Genomic DNA, 17,453 nt, shown 5'->3' with positions numbered 1-17,453 from the left:
GGAAAATACCAAATGAGAGAAAAGAAGGGACATTCCAAAGCTTGTGGAAAATACCAAACTATAGAAAAGAAGGGACATTCCATAGCTTGTGGAAAATCCCAAACTATAGAAAAGAAGGGACATTCCATAGCTTGTGGAAAATACCAAACTATAGAAAAGAAGGGACATTCCATAGCTTGTGGAAAATCCCAAACTATAGAAAAGAAGGGACATTCCATGGCTTGTGGAAAATACCAAACCATAGAAAAGAAGGGACATTCCATAGCTTGTGGAAAATACCAAACTACAGAAAATAAGGGACATTCCATAGCTTGTGGAAAATACCAAACTATAGAAAAGAAGGGACATTCCATAGCTTGTGGAAAATACCAAACTGTAGAAAATAAGGGACATTCCATAGCTTGTGGAAAATACCAAACCATAGAAAAGAAGGGACATTCCATAGCAGGTGGAAAATACCAAACTACAGAAAAGAAGGGACATTCCATAGCTTGTGGAAAATACCAAACCATAGAAAAGAAGGGACATTCCATAGCTTGTGGAAAATACCAAACTATAGAAAAGAAGGGACATTCCATAGCTTGTGGAAAATACCAAACTAGAGAAAATAAGGGACATTCCATAGCTTGTGGAAAATACCAAACGAGAGAAAAGAAGGGACATTTTATTGCTTGTGGAAAATACCAAACTATATAAAAGAAGGGACAATTCCATAGCTTGTGGAAAATACCAAACCATAGAAAAGAAGGGACATTCCATAGCTTGTGGAAAATACCAAACTACAGAAAATAAGGGACATTCCATAGCTTGTGGTAAATACCAAACTATAGAAAAGAAGGGACATTCCATGGCTTGTGGAAAATACCAAACTATAGAAAATAAGGGACATTCCATAGCTTGTGGAAAATACCAAACTATAGAAAATAAGGGACATTCCATAGCTTGTGGAAAATACCAAACTATAGAAAATAAGGGACATTCCATAGCTCGTGGAAAATACCAAACTGTAGAAAAGAAGGGACATTCCATAGCTTGTGGAAAATACCAAACTATAGAAAATAAGGGACATTCCATAGCTTGTGGAAAATACCAAACTGTAGAAAAGAAGGGACATTCCATAGCTTGTGGAAAATACCAAACTATAGAAAAGAAGGGACATTCCATGGCTTGTGGAAAATACCAAACTACAGAAAAGAAGGCACATTGCATAGCTTGTGGAAAATACCAAGCTATAGAAAAGAAGGGACATTCCATGGCTTGTGGAAAATACCAAACTATAGAAAAGAAGGGACATTCCATAGCTTGTGGAAAATACCAAACCATAGAAAAGAAGGGACATTCCATAGCTTGTGGAAAATACAAAAACGATAGAAAAGAAGGGACATTCCATAGCTTGTGGAAAATACCAAACTATAGAAAAGAAGGGACATTCCATAGCTTGTGGAAAATACCAAACTACAGAAAAGAAGGGACATTCCATAGCTTGTGGAAAATTCCAAACTGTAGAAAAGAAGGGACATTCCATCGCTTGTGGAAAATACCAAACCATAGAAAAGAAGGGACATTCCATAGCTTGTGGAAAATACCAAACTATAGAAAAGAAGGGACATTCCATATACTTGTGGAAAATACCAAACCATAGAAAAGAAGGGACATTGCAAGGCTTGTGGAAAATACCAAACTTTCGAAAAGAAGGGACATTCCATAGCTTGTCGAAAATACCAAACTATAGAAAAGAAGGGACATTCCATAGCTTGTGGAAAATACCAAACGATAGAAAATAAGGGACATTCAAAAAATCTCGTGTGCATGCTGGACTACCCTTGTGTTCTTAGGAGGAACCAAGTAATGCTCTAGAAAAGTTCATATAAAGGGGGGGCAATTTGATTCCTGCAGCTGCATGAAGAAGTAATGTATTTTCAATGCAGTTAACGTCTCTTGGTTTCAAAGGGACCACTTGATTCATCCAGCTGCATGAAAAAATTTGCAATCCAGTTGCAGAAAGTGCCTACAATGCCTATAATAATTAATAAATAATATAATTGATTATAAGAATTCATAACAATTAATAATAATAATATAATTAATAATATCATTTGTTGCCTATAATGTGTACACACATCGTGCTTGTCCAATGCTTGTCCTGAAGAATACATCACACCCAGCATGTGTGCAGTTGGTTGATACATAGTAGAAACTTTATTAATTTTTTTAAACAAATTATTCACACACATGCACATTATTATCTTATGTGTTTTCGTTTTCAAGGTACCCAGAAAACTTTACGTACTGATGTGTTTTAACCTATATATGCAGGGTGCCCATTGCCAACGATAAAAAGTTGAACTTACGAAACATTTTTCTGATCAACCATGAAGGACAGACGACCCGGCAACCGATTTTATACATGTTGCAAACAAGCTCCTCCATGCAATTCATCGTGCACAAATCACCTTGTTCACCTGAAAAAGGACAAAAGAAGATGTTATACAAAATGGATCATTTGAACATGACGTTTATTCTGAGCTTTTCACTCGAATTTCACAACTCTCAGAAAGCCTCCTCTAACTTCTTGCCAAACACCGTGAATGTCTCCCTTATTTCCTCTCCACCACCACTGTATGACAATTTATATGTGGATAATCAAGTTTGTGATGGACTTGTTCCATCAGGAAAATGCAAGTAACACAAAAGTAATTGTCAGGCTGGCAAGTGTGGGATCACCCAAACGTCTTCCTTCCATGACGGAGTGCCATCTTTCAAGAGAGATGTTCCAACAGGTGCCATTTGGAGAAGTGACAGGAAAGCTCAGAGGAAGCAAAATCACCTTAACTTAGTGTTGGCTTATTTCCTGCCTTGACTCTAAACTGGCAACCTGGTGATTTACGGACAGGCTGTTGGCTCAAACAGTGCACTGTGCTTGGGATGAAGGTAAACATGGCTTTCCCATATGCTAGCATTTCCTTGTGGATGTTGAAGGCTCTTAAAGTAACACAATTCCGAATATTGATAAGTGCACAACATAAGAAAACTATGACGCACTCGGTAAAGAGCACACCTCCGCCAGGCTGACCAGTTTAGGTTTTGTATACCACAGATATGCCAGATCTGGATTCGGACCTGAACCAAAATCTAATCGGCTTGTTTTTGTCGTCTAACCAACTCATCCAACAAGTTTAGTCATAATGCATCCAGAACCCTTTGAAATATCATGCTTTATATCGTTTTCGGCCCCCCACCCCAATGGTGAAGAATCACTTAGAAAATAAAAGAATTCTCGTGTCTGGATCCGGATTCGAATCTTCACCCAAATCGAATCAATACATTCTTGTTAGTCAGGGCCCTTAGGGATATTTTGGGGCCGTTTGGTTCAAATTCTTCCAAAAGCACCAAATTTGGCCCAGATATTGCCCATGCCATACTCTTTCGATTTTTGACGGGCGCCAAGACGGGCGCCCCCCCCCCCCCCCTCCGGGGGCCCCATATTGGCGAAATACTAAATGGCCGCCACCCGGATTAGAGGAAAATCAGTTAAATAACCAAAAGGGTTGGAATCATGTATGATACCACTTTTCAGGGGTTTTCGAGGTCGAGGAATCCAATTATGATGTTATTTTGATGATTCGAGGTCAAGGTCAACTCTCAAGGTCATCTTAAAGGTCATTTTTGAGTCAAACACGTCGGTTTTTGCGTTTTTTGTCAAGATTTACACGAGGTTCACCATTTTATGTTTCTGGGTTGGGTAATCGAACTCTGACCTTATTTTTGACAATTAGAGGAAATATTTACATGTCTATTTCCTAATTTTCAGGCATATGCAGTTCATCAGTCTAATTACAAAGGTACGGATTTTGATGTTTTGAACTGTATGCCATATCCTTGTGTTTAATTTTTGTGCGATCATGATCCGGGTTCATGTATACATTATTGTATACATGTCATAAATATAACGTCATAGGTCATGTGACCTGGCGGCCATATTGGATTTTATGAAAACCTTAAAAATGGATCCCTGCCTTCATTTTTCGATCGATTCATTTTGAACTTTGACCACTTATAGTACGCCATGTGATTGGATGCATATCCTAATTATGACGTCATAGGTCAGGTGACATGGTGGGATGGACCGGTATGGTCCCCGGATCATACCGCCCTTGGCGCCCGTCAAAAATCGAAAGAGTATGGCATGGGCAACATCTGCGCCAAATTTGATGCTTTTGGAAGAATTTGAACCAAAATATCCCTAAGGGCCCTGACTATGTCACACGCCCAACCTGCCCACCAAGTTTTGTCCGAATCCGTCCACAACTTTTTGAGATGTCGTGCTATATATCGTTTTTTGCCCTAATACAATACAATGATTCTTCAACACACCAGATGAGCGATGACAAATGGTGAGTCATCCACTCTCAACTCTGCTCCAGCCAATCTGAGCCAGAGGTAGTGGTGCCTGAGTCAACCAATGGGTGTACGGATAATAATTAAGTCATTACTGGACAACCAATCAGTGTCGATATCACATAGACATGTTCATATATGGACACTCTTTCACTCCCTTCTTTAACTTATTGTGATTTACCTTGAAGAATACAGCACCAAAAGCTTTGGATATTCTTATTATGTCGTGCTTGTTTTATTGCATTTTAAAGTTCTGTAGTTCCAAACATCTGTTCATTTTATCTTTTTTCTTTATTCGACTTTCTACAGATCTAAATGAACACTTGTTTTACTCTGCGCATGTTGCACATCACGTGCAGCGAATTTCACCTCCCTGCACCTTGTATTTATTGTTATTTAAAAAACGCTTCTGTACACCGCCCTTGATGCTCGGTTTGCAAGCCACCGTCTACATTTCCAATAGAAGAGACATAATTGCTCTTTCATGGAAATTGTTTTTCGAGTTTTTTTATCCTAAAAAAATAGACCGTAGTGAGCACACATTCATGTTAAAAGATTGGTCTTTAAAACCTATCCTTATGAAAGGGGACGGACATATGTACAAACACAAACTGACATTGTGTTTTATATGATAGATGAAAAGTGCTTTGAAAGAAAACGACTTGATTGATTTCATCATTAATTTGCTTAAATCTCATTTAAAGGAGAAAGCCCATATTTCAAAAACCAAGAATGATTCCGTCTTATCGTCAAACCTTTCACTTTGCATATATGTATGAAAAAGATGCACAATGAAGCAGGAAGTGAAAAAAGTTATTTCTCATTACCATGTTATCCTCAGTTGGCTGTTTGGCCATCTCTGAAGTCATGCATGTGATTTTGGATCAAGGATGGACTGTGGAAATCTTGTGATGATTTCAAAACTTTAAATTACTGCTGCAGACAGTTTAAAACAATCAAAACAAGTCTGGAAATAGTGATGGCACTCACAGTTTTTGGAATGTTCACGAGATAAGAAGTAAACTGCAAGAGATGGAGTGTGGAATAAACACTGAAGAACAGCGCTGATGTAGCTGTTGTTTGCCTCCTTCATCGCCTGACCAAGTCCAGCTCCATATCCGATATTTTTCGGCCACTGGAGTTGAAGCTCGTGTTCAGGAGAAGACATCGTCCCTGGAACTTCTAACAGACCCTGCCAATGTGCATGGCAAATGAAAACACCAACTCAAACAACATAAGAATTCTACTTTCCACTCCAATGTGGTGAGGCACAAACGCAACAAGGTCATGTGCTTTGGATTGGATCTTTTATGTTATACTGGGATAATAACATGCCAAATGGTGCAGTGCTGATGGTATATATAGGAATATACAAGGACAGACAAGGAACTTTGGCACAGGAGGTCATTTGGCCAACATTCCTGGGCTACACCAACATCAGATGCCAACACCCATCCACATACAACCTGCAAATATCCATGTACCCCAATGCATACAGATACCTATCTACTCAAAATTTAAACTTATCTACTCTTTCTGCTGACACTACCTTTCTAGGGAAACCATTCCATGCATTAACTAGAGAATTCATAGAACACGATACCCCATGCAGTGTTCTGGTCGATACAGTTTTGTGGAGGATATGTTCCTGGAAAATACCGCAAATGTCAAATCCGTGAATGTGGAGACACTGTTTCAATGGGAAAATGGGGGATAAATAGGTTCTTGGCAGTTGGTGACAAATAAGGGAAAATCAAAAATCCCGTGAAAAACCGAGAATACACCCACCCACAAAAAAACAAGAATACGTGAGGCACAGGGCTGTGGATGTCAGAGCATGTCAGAAAAACCGTGAATATGCCCGCAAAAAAAACAAGAATACACGAAGCACAGGGCTGTGAATGTCAGAGCAGATCAGAAAAATCGTGAATACACTCGCAAAAAACCCGCAAAACACCCACGAAAAGAATGTCAAACCGTGGTTACGCATGTACAGTGGCTTTATACGTGACGCATGGAAGATGCTTTTAGAACTGTGACGTGTGCAGCTGGTGGGAAATGGTTTATGTATAGCTGGAAGTTGTTTTATGCGTGAGGCACAGAAGATGCTTTTAGAAGTGTCATATGCGCAGCTGGTGGGAGATGGGTTTTTTTGCGCCCATGAAAAACCGCGAATACGTGGGGAACAGGGCTGCGTATGAAGAAGCATGTCTTATTTTATCAACTGTGAATACACGGCGTCCCACGCATGTTTGAAACGCAGATGTTGGGGTCCGACTGCATTTCAATTTTAATAAAATAATGATTTTAAAGATAGTCAAAAAATGATGGGAGTTTAGTTTTATACATCCCCTTATACACTGTAATAAGACGACGTTAGGTTGCACTTTTGGAGTTTGGAGGCTTTATTTGATACCCTCTCACATGCCACACCCTCTCATGCTGTACAGGATGGGCCATTTATCTATTCCCAATTTTGAACCCCTGTAAATATGTTGCTAAGAAACAAAATCAAACAAAATATTTACAGGATATATGTACATATTTCAAGTTTTTGTGGTAAATATTGTTTTGTTGAATTCAGAAGTGTACAAAATGAGTGATGAATTTCGACGTTATTTCCATATTTTTCAAGCAGTGGGTGTATCCTTTTGCAATACTCCAAGACCATTTTCTGTCGCATTCTGACAAATAATTTCTCCAAAAGCTGCTTTAATCCACTCTTGCAGATCTTGAATATTCACTGGTTGAGTTGCGTAAACCTTGCCTTTACGAAAGCCCCACAAGAAGAAATCGCAGCTGCTCACTGGGAGTCTCCAGGTCCACAAATGGCTCAACAAGACTTTTCATGACTGGTGGATGGGTCAAGGTTCGCCCAATATGCGCTGACCCCCTCGATTGCCAGACATCACCCTGTGCATTCACTGACAGTTCACTCAGCCATCGTGGTAATATTAGTTGTGAAAGATGGGTGAATGCTGAAGGCACGTCCTTAGCTGAGGTCATCAGATCACCAAGGTCAACACGACAACAGGGTGAGAGGACACTGTTGTACCTGATTATCCTAACTGACGTCCGTCTCCAGTTGCTTAACAACCCATTGGGCCACAGAGCGATCCGTGGCCTTGTGGCCTCAGGTCCGGAGGACAGGGAGCAAATCCGAGGAACACCATTGTGGTCACCCCCGAACCCTGGTGCCTCATAACAGTATGTATGTGGTATGTACGTATGTATGTATGTATGTATGTATGTATGTATGTATGTATCGAGTATGTATGTATGTATATATATATGTGTGTATTAAGTATGTATGTATGTGTGTATTAGGTATGTATGTATGTGTGCCTATGTGTGTGTATGTATGTATGTATGTACGTGTGCATGTATATACATCTGAAAATCATAGAAAAAAAACAGGGCTTGGCCAATCTCCACCAAATTTGCATCCTTGTTGGTTGTACCCAGGGTCAGGCCATGGGCACAAAAATACCCCCCCCCCCCTCTCCCCACTCCCTACCCAATGTTCCTGAAGGGAGTGGCTGTTTCTTGTTTGTTAAAAACTGGAGCAATGCAACTGTGCCACCAATATGCCTCTGCATAGTCCCACAATGGGTATACGCCCTCGTTCATGCTTTCAAGCTAATATGGCTGCCACACCACGTGACATATGACCTTAAAATGTACACTCTGCATATGTATGGCTCGGGGATCACGTATGTGAAGTTTCGTGTTGATCGGATAAGGTTCGTTTTTCTATCCAAGATGGCTGCCAAACCACATAACCGACGGTGTCATCATTTTCAAACTGTATGCAACAATGGTGTTCGATGACATTTGTAAAATTTCGCATCGATAGGGTAACCGTTTCAATGATGTGATTATTTAATATTTTCCTTCAATCCAATATGGCTGCCACACCATGTGACGAATGATGTTTTTGTGATAATCTTTTAATTGCCATGCCAAGTCAATGACACACGTAAAGTTTTGAGTCAATCGATTTGGTGGTTTTGGAGATGTTTTTTTGAAGTTTTAGGTTAAATCCAATATGGCTGCCAAACCATGTGACCTATGATGTCATCAATTTAATATTTCAATACAATGGGGTCATAAATCACATGCATGCAATTTCAGATTTTTAGGACAAGGAATTTGATTAAAATATTTTTGGCTGGTACACCATTTCACTGATGATATCATCATTACGATGCTTTTGTTCCCCATTTGGAGTACTTGACAATGTGCCAAGTTTCAAATTTTTCCATTGAGCGGTTTCCGAGAAATAATTTTTCAATTATTTGCGTTTAATCCAAGATAGCTGCCACACCACCTGACCTATGACATCACAATTATCATAAAAACATTCTGCATGGGTGTCGCTCCTACCCTGAAAGTTTCGTCTCAATCGAACATATGGTTGCTGATAAAAACGAGGTTTAGCCGTACGGACGGACGGACAGACACACGTACAGAAGGACGGAAGAACACTCTGAATGCTCAAATGGAGAAGACGTTCATAAACTCGATAATGGTAATGGGGCTGGCAGGTATGTTAGTAATAAGCACCAACCAATTGTATGACCATGCATTGTGGCCCTTCGGGGTCAGGATGCATGTGTTTTGAATGACAATGTGCTTCAGCCTTTGGGTTGAGGTGCATGGGTATCCTAATGGGGCAGCCTTGATAGATGGTGGGGCTTGGCCATGGGGTCAAGGTGCACGTCCAAGGCTGTTTAAATGTTTGATTTTTTAACCTTTTTTTATTATAAGAAAGGCAGGCCTTTATTGCTGGAATCATAAGCAATAAGCACCAACCATATGTTGGTAACAGCAGCGCAAACTGATTGTCTTAATGGCTCCTCCAGCGTCGACGTTCCTTGTAAGAGAATTCATGTTATTATTATTTGTTTTTTGATAAACAATCTTTGTTTTGCTTTTGAGAAACTCGAGTCTGAATTCACTCCAACTTCCCAGAAGTTCATCGTGTTGAGAAATCTGTGTGACCATTGCTCGATCATTAACCCCCGACACTGATCTCTATACCAACTGGATTGGGCACTGTGCACTATTTGTACAATCTGGAGTGAAGCCGCCAATGCAAAGCGGCGGCCATCTTGGGACCATCAAAAAGCTAACAAAACGCAACAGCAGTATATCACGATCTAATTACGAATTTTACTTCATTTGTTCAGCTGAAGTGATTTATTAATTTGGCCTAAGGAATGGTTTACCTTGAGTAGCCCCATGTCCCGACGGACGAGCGCCCAGTCCAAGCGGCCGGGCCTCAGAGCGCACGACGACGACCCCCGCGGACGCCACACCAGACCGACCGAGCACCCGGCCACCGCACCCACCGCCGCAGACCCCCGATACGAGCGATCGAGTCTCAAGGACCACCTCTCACCGAGACGATGTTGGGGTTCAGCTGAATTAACAAATTTGAAGTGCAATATGCATGCACGGGAGGGAGGCAGCCAAAAAAGGATAACCTTGTTGTGGGCCGACCCCAAATAAATCATAGATTCAATTGTACTTCATCATTCATATAAATAAAATTAAGCAAATTACACTAAATCTAAAAACTAATCTAAAAACTGAAGATTTAACTTCACAAAAACAATCAATACTCTGATTATAACACAGCGCACACGACAAAGTGATGTTTTGTTGATGGTCCCAAGATGGCGGCTCATTGATTTCGTTTCCTGTTGCATGTCCCGCAGTCCAGTTCGTATAGAGATCAGTGACCCCCGACAACACCTTGTGGTTTAACACTTTGTGCACATCTCTGCTACTTCTCGGCCTCACCTCGTGTTAATATCTTGTTTCTTGATTCCTCGACGGTCCTCGTACTCTTCGTACTCTTTCGTTCAAACAGCACCGGGGAATGTACACAGCAGCACGAAAATAACCTTCCACGCCACAAAAATGGGAAACAGCCTGAGTGACGTCACATTGTGACGTCGTCACTATCGACATTGTCACGTCACAAACATTACGCCCATCAAAGCCTACGCTGTTATTCCCAACCTATGGTTCATTTGTTACATTGTTACAACCAACCTACGGTTTGTCCGTGGTCGTTTGACTCGGCCAAGGTTATAACAACCGACAGGTTCAGGGACCATTCAACGAACTTGCCACTGGCACTTGTTGGCTGTGGCACAACATAAGGGAACTCGTATTTATGTTTACCGGTGCATACCTGATACCCCGACCTTCTGGGAACGTGACGCTGAATGATGCTAACATTCCTGCTTCTTCTTCTTCAAAACTGGAGACGTGCTTTTTAAATCGACATCTTCTACGATAAAATGGATGAGTTGTGTGTTCGTGCGTGTGACTGTGAGGCATACTTTTTGTGTCTGTTAATTACGTACGTCTATTCATTAATTACGTGTGACGTACTATTGAAATGTTTACCTTTTAACTCTTCAGACTGCTGAGACTCTTTCCACCATTGAAGTCTCTGAGATCCCTAAGATCCTCAATACCCCAAAAACCCCGAAAGACCCAAATGACACAAAAGACCCAAATGACACAAAAGACCCAGATGACCCAAAAGTCCCTGAGGACCCAAAAGACTCAGAAGACCCAAAAGCCATAAAAGAACCAGAAGCCCCAAAAGACCCAGAGGACCCAAAAGACTTCAAGGATGCAAAAGACCCCCAAATCCGGCAGGCAGGTATGCTACAAGGTCGTGAAGACCTCTGAAATTTGGTCCAATAGACCAATGGGCACCCTCCCCCCCCCCCATTAGTTATGATGAAACAGACACGAATTTTTATGCCTCCACTCCCCGAAGGTGGCCGGAGGCATTATGTTTTCGGGTTGTCCGTCTGTTTTCGGGCATTATATGTTCGGGTTGTCCGTCTGTCCGTCCGTCCGTCCGGATGGGCTCATCCTCGTTTTTCTCAGCAACCACATGTCCGATTGAGACTAAACTTTCAGGGTAGGAGTCACACCCATGCACAATGTTTTTAGAATTATGACGTCATAGGTCACGTGATATGGCAGTCATCTTGGAATAAACGCAAATAATTAAAAAATTATTTCTCAGAAACCACTGAATGGAAAATGTTTAAACTTGGCACATTGTCAAGTACACCCAATGGGGAATAAAAGCATGGTAATGATGACATCATAGGTGAAGTGGTACATCAGCCAAAAATGTTTTAATCGAATTCCTCATCCTAAAAATCCTACATTGCATTGACGAGGCATGGCGTGAAAATATGATCACAAAAACATCCTTGGTCACATGGTGTGGCAGCCATATTGGATTGAAGGAAAATATTAAATAATTATATCTCTGAAAGTGCTCACCCAATTGATGCGAAATTTTACAAATATAATCTAACACCACTGTTGCATATAGTTTGTAAATGTTGTCGTAGGTCACGTGGTTTGGCAGCCATCTTGGATAGAAAAATGAACCCTACCTGATCAACACAACACTTCACAAACATGATCCCTTACTCATACATATGCAGAGTGCACATTTTTGAGGTCATATGTCATGTGATATGGCAGCCATATTAGCTTGAAAGCCGAAATTTAAAAAAATCCGTTCTCTGAAACTGCTTCATCGATCGATGTGAAACCTGTCCTGGCTGGTGAAAATGTGATACTTCAAAACAGCTGAAGGGATTTAAATCAAACTTTTTTATTTTTAGTTCAGTGAACGAGGGCATCTACCTGTTGTGGGACGATATGGAGGCCTATTGGAGACACAATCGCATTGTTCTAGTTGTTCCAACTAAGTCGATTATTAGCTTTGCAACCCAGTAAATCGATGATTGGCTTTCGCATGGTACCATTCTTGTTATACCACGACAGTCGGAACAAGATATTCGGCAAACACTTCAACGGAGCATGTGAGTAGCTGGGTCGTGAGGATACTTTACCGGTTGCCGAAGACGATAAGAAGAGGCCATTTCGTTGGGTACAAAAGGTTGTTTATTGTACAGAAATCTCCAGCAACTGCGAGCGAACGGAAGTCGTAACGGCTTATATAAAACCAAGAACCCTCTTCGGAGGGCGTGGCTCCAACAGTAACAGCGTCACGACGACACAACCAAAAGCCCGTGTGCGTGGGTTAGTCCAAACCCATCGGAATGGTAACCGTCACATGCGGATAAGTTAACCGCGACAAGTGAATAAGGTAACCGCGACATGTGAATAAGGTAACCACTACGTGCGCCCCCCCAGAAGGCACGCCACTGGCGTGTACGTAGTTCGCGGGTGGAACAGAGCCGGGCCGCGGGTGGAACAGAGCCGGGCCGGGGGTGGAACAGAGCCGGGCCACGGGTGGAACAGAGCCGGGCCGCGGGTGGAACAGAGCCGGGCCGCTGGTGGAACAGAGCCGGGCCGCGGGTGGAACAGAGCCGGGCCGTGGGTGGAACAGAGCCGGGCCGCGGGTGGAGCAGAGCCGGGCCGCAGGTGGAACAGAGCCGGGCCGCGGGTGCTGAGCAGCGGTAGCCATTGTAGTGGCAGCAGTAGGAATTGCGGGAGCGGCGAGCAGCAGTGCGCGCGAAGGTAACGAGGCGCCAGTGCGCGAGATGAGCAGCGGTAGTGGCTGTAGTTGCAGGAGCATCAGCCTCGGGATCCGCCGTAGGAGCAGTAGTAGGAGTGGCGAGCAGCAGTACTCGGCCTGTGTGCGCGGAGGCGACGAAGTAGCAGTACTCGGCCTGTGTGCGCGAAGGCGACGAGCAGCAGTACTCGGCCTGTGTGCGCGGAGGCGACGAGCAGCGGTGCTCGGCCTGTGTGCGCGAAGGCGACGAAGTAGCCGTGCCCGGCCTGTGTGCGCGGAGGCGACGAGCAGCAGTACTCGGCCTGTGTGCGCGAAGGTGACGAAGTAGCCGTGCCGCCAACGCCCCGTAACGGCGTTCCTTCGGAGGGTGTGGCTCCAACAGCCACGCGTGCGTCACGACGACACAACCAAAAGCCCGTGTGCGTGGGCTAGTCCAAACCCATCGTAATGGTAACCGTCACATGCGGATAAGTTAGCCGCGACAAGTGAATAAGGTAACCGCGACATGTGAATAAGGTAACCACTACAATACCACATGCAAGGTTGTCATCTCAGCTGCTAAAGCCAACAATCAGAACACAGCCCTGGGCTCCAGTCGATTGCGGCATTTCACTTAGTCAGACGGGGGGAGAGAAGGGAGGGAACTTAATGGTGTGCCATGCAGGGGTGACTTCATATGAATTACCATCTTGTGGGGGCCTTCACCTTACCTTGATTGTTTAGCACTCGCAGGTTCAGACAAGATGGACTAATCACATGACACCATTAGCCAAGCTAACCTGTCGACGACACAGAATATTAACCTCTCAGGCTCACACAAAAACTGGACGACTTAACTGAACAAAAAGTCGTCCTTGTTACAGGTAAATATTAACTATACTACACAAGCACACAGTCCATGCAATAGTAACAAATATGGGCAGGTAAGAAGTTAAATGACGTTGTGGATGTCTTTATTTACCTTCGACATTTGGCAGGTCTGCAAAAGCTTTGCATTGCCGTAGTTATTGTTGTTGTTGTTGCTGTTTTTGTGGTTGGGGTTCTTGTTGGTTGTTAATTTTTGAAATGTGCATGCATTGGTCGGACAGCTGCCGGACCACACCCACATCTGTTCACTTTACTCCACCCACCATAGCACCAAGACAAAATTATATGGCCACCATCTTGGTTTTCTGGTGGGCCTAGCTAACACATGAGGCCTGTAGACCTCTGCTGATTATACCCTGCCCGGGTTTGTTGTGCCCGATTTCCATTGACTTTATTTGGGTCGAGTGTTATTGACGATAAGGGACCCTGAAAAATTGATATGTCGAATAATAACAGTAAGGTTAAATTGTTTGATCAAGCCAATGAGAACTCACAGTGGGGTGTCGATGTAATCTTTGAAAAGCGCATCAAAAGTGTTTCCCAATCAGCCCATTTCTGGATTTTGTCACAGGTTGTGACCACAGTGCGGTAATTCTTGTTGGTATAGAAAATAAAGGCTCATGGAAGAGCAATGTGACAACAGGTTGAACAAGAACGGCACTCAGTAGAGAGAATACCTCCGCCTAGTTGGCCATATCACTCAATGGTGAAGAATCACTTCAAAAATTAAATTATTATTATCATATCCGAATCCATATTCAGATCTTCACCAAAATCGAATCGAATCGTCCTTGTCAGACATCCAACCGGTCCAAGTTTCGTCCAGATCTGTCCACAACTTTTTGAGATATTTTGTTCACAAACGGACCCTGGTGCCTCACAACAGTATGTATGCGGTGTGTATGTATGTATGCATTGAGTATGTGTGTATGTATGTATTGTTACGGAATCGTCACTTCCGTTGTTGTGGTTCTCATCCACTGTAAACACTTTTGGTTGCACGTACTATTATTGTTATCGTTTAAGTGAAATGGAGATCTGTTTTCAAAAGGTAAAATAAATTAATGTTTTAAAAGAAACCGGAAACTGGATCGGGAACCGGACGAAGAAGAGAAAGAGAAAGAAGAAGGAGAGGAAAAAGAAGGCGGAGCGAGTGAAGTCGGAGAAGGAGCCGAGCTGTTTGGAGGTCTGGAGCAAACGCTGGCGAACGAGGGTCACGAGCGAACTTTGGGGTTTCCTGGGAAAGGGATACCTGCGACAGAGTTGTTATCGCTGTGACAGATAAACCTGTGTGACAGGTTTTGCGGTTGATTCCGAAGAGAATCATTGGACTGCCGTTACGTCTCGAGAACGGACCGTTGGCCATTTTGCCTCACGCCGGATTTCGGATCGCTCCAGGCTTTTCACCTCGCTTCAACCATTTTCACCGCATCCAGACGTTAATCTGGTGTGTGTGTGTAACGTGGATTTTGAGTGGGAATTTGCGGTTCGCCGTCTGTGAGCCGTTGAACATCCATACCCGAAGTTTAATTTGCGGTTCGCCGTTTGTGAGCCGTTGAACGTCCATACCCGAAGGTGTGATTTCCCAGTCGCCTCTTGAGGATACTTTTGCCTATCTTTGGCAGTGTGACTGTCAACTGAACGGGATTCTGGTCTCGATACAACATCGTTCTGACGATCACTGGAGTGGATCGACTTTGGCTTGAAGCCGGAACCAACTTTGGCTTGAAGCCGGGACAGAGACATTGGGGATGTTCTTTTCGCTCACTTGGAGCACAGTGAGATATATTGTTCGAAACTGATGGTACCATCATAGGAATGATATATTGGTTGTACAATTGATTAATATTGTAATTGCGCTGTTATTCTTGTGTGATCTTAATACAATACCTGTTTGTTGGTAACAATTGGTGTGGTTTCACCATTGATCTTTGACACATGGAATAACACATCTTTCTGCCGTGACTCCTCTCGGGGCTCAGAGAACACCGTGACTGGGGTTCAGGGAGGAGTACGTAACAGTATGTATGTGTGTATTAAGTATGTATGTATGTGTGTATTAGGTATGTATGTTTGTGTGCCTGTGTGTGCGTATGTATGTATGTATGTATGTGTGCATGTATGTACATCTGAAAATCATAGAAAGAAAACAGGGCTGGGCCAATCTCCACCAAATTTTGCATCCATGTTGGTTATACCCAGGGTCAGGTCATGGGCACAAAAATACCCCCTCCCCCTTCCCACTCCCTACCCAATGCTCCTGAAGGGAGTGGGTGTTTCTTGTTTATTTAAAACAAGAGCAATGCGACTGTGCCGCCAATATGCATCTGCATCGTCCCACAATGGGTAGATGCCCTTGTTCACTGTCCAAAAAATAAAAATGTTTGATTTAAATCCCTTCAGCTGTTTTCAAATATCACATTTTCACCAGCCATGAAAGGTTTCACATCGATCGGTGAAGCGGTTTCAGACAAGGGATTTTTTTTTGAATATCAGCTTTCAAGCTAACATGGCTGCCACACCACGTGACATATGACCTCAAAATGTACACTCTGCATATGTATGGCGAGGGGATCACGTATGTGAAGTTTCGTGTTGATCGGATAAGGTTCGTTTTTCTATCCAAGATGGCTGCCAAACCACATGACCGACGGTGACATCATTTTCAAACTATATGCAATAATGGTGTTGGATGATATTTGTAAAATTTCTCATCGATAGGGTAAGCGGTTTCAGTGATGTAATTATTCAATATTTTCCTTCAGTCCAATATGGCTGCTACACCATGTGACGAATAATGTTTTCGTGATAATCTTTTAATTGCCATGCCAAGTCAATGGCACACGTAAAGTTTCGAGTTAGTTGATTCGGTGGTTTTGGAGAAGGTGTTTTTTTGAAGTTTTAGGTTAAATCCAATATGGCTGCCAACCCATGTGACCTATGATGTCATCAATTTAATATTTCAATACAAATGGGTCATAGATCACGTGCATGCAATTTCAGATTTTTGGAATGAGGAATTTGATTAAAATATTTTTGGCTGGTACACCACTTCACCGATGATATCATCATTATGATGCTTTTGTTCCCCATTTGGAGTACATGACAATGTGCCAAGTTTTAAATTTTTCCATTCAGCGGTTTCCGAGAAATAATTTTTCAAACTGTCATCATGCCAACTGGCTGGGTGTGGGTTCCTATATCACCAGCCATGACACCTCAGCAAAGGACTTCTGCGACTCATTGGGACTGACACAATCTGTCAATTTCCCGACCGGGATCTCAGTCAATGGAGTATCTTCCCTTATAGACTTGGTTATGACAAACTTCCCTGCAAATGTCTGCTGCTCTTCTTCTGCTCCAATCGGTTCTTCTGATCATGTGCTTGTTAAAGTGGGCATCTCTCTGGCCATTCTCAGAGAGCCTCCTCAGCGCCGAAAAGTCTGGCATTTCACTCAGGCTGACTGGCACGGTCTGCAAGCAGCCATCAAAAATCTGGACTGGTCTCCCATCTCTACTGCCTCTGACATCAATTCTTCCTGGGAATTCTTCCAAAGCAAACTGCTCTCTCTCTCTCATGCACAGATTTATCCCATCTCGTCTTCAGTTGTCCTACCCTTCCTCCCATCCATGGTACACTGAATCTTGTGGTGAG

General features: G+C 42.9%; 1 protein-coding gene across 1 annotated transcript in view; it reads right to left on the bottom strand.

Annotated features, from left to right (window-relative positions):
- The window catches only part of LOC137430863 (ubiquitin carboxyl-terminal hydrolase 17-like protein 6), an 81,736-nt gene that overhangs the window by 44,801 nt on the left and 19,482 nt on the right, over positions 1-17,453 (bottom strand). Inside the window, exons 2-4 of the mRNA XM_078768603.1 lie at positions 10,207-10,310; positions 5,389-5,590; positions 2,352-2,462 (exon numbers count right to left, since the gene is read on the bottom strand). Of these exons, the coding sequence (XP_078624729.1) occupies positions 2,352-2,462; positions 5,389-5,566 (289 nt within the window). The 5' untranslated portion in view covers positions 5,567-5,590; positions 10,207-10,310. The remainder of the gene's footprint in view (positions 1-2,351; positions 2,463-5,388; positions 5,591-10,206; positions 10,311-17,453) is intronic.

Source organism: Myxine glutinosa, assembly GCF_964187855.1.
Source record: "Myxine glutinosa chromosome 7 unlocalized genomic scaffold, kmMyxGlut1.1 SUPER_7_unloc_1, whole genome shotgun sequence".
Classification (NCBI taxonomy): Eukaryota; Metazoa; Chordata; class Myxini; order Myxiniformes; family Myxinidae; genus Myxine; species Myxine glutinosa.
The sequence above is the reverse complement of the archived record's forward strand: the minus strand, read 5'-3'. Positions and strand labels throughout refer to the sequence as shown.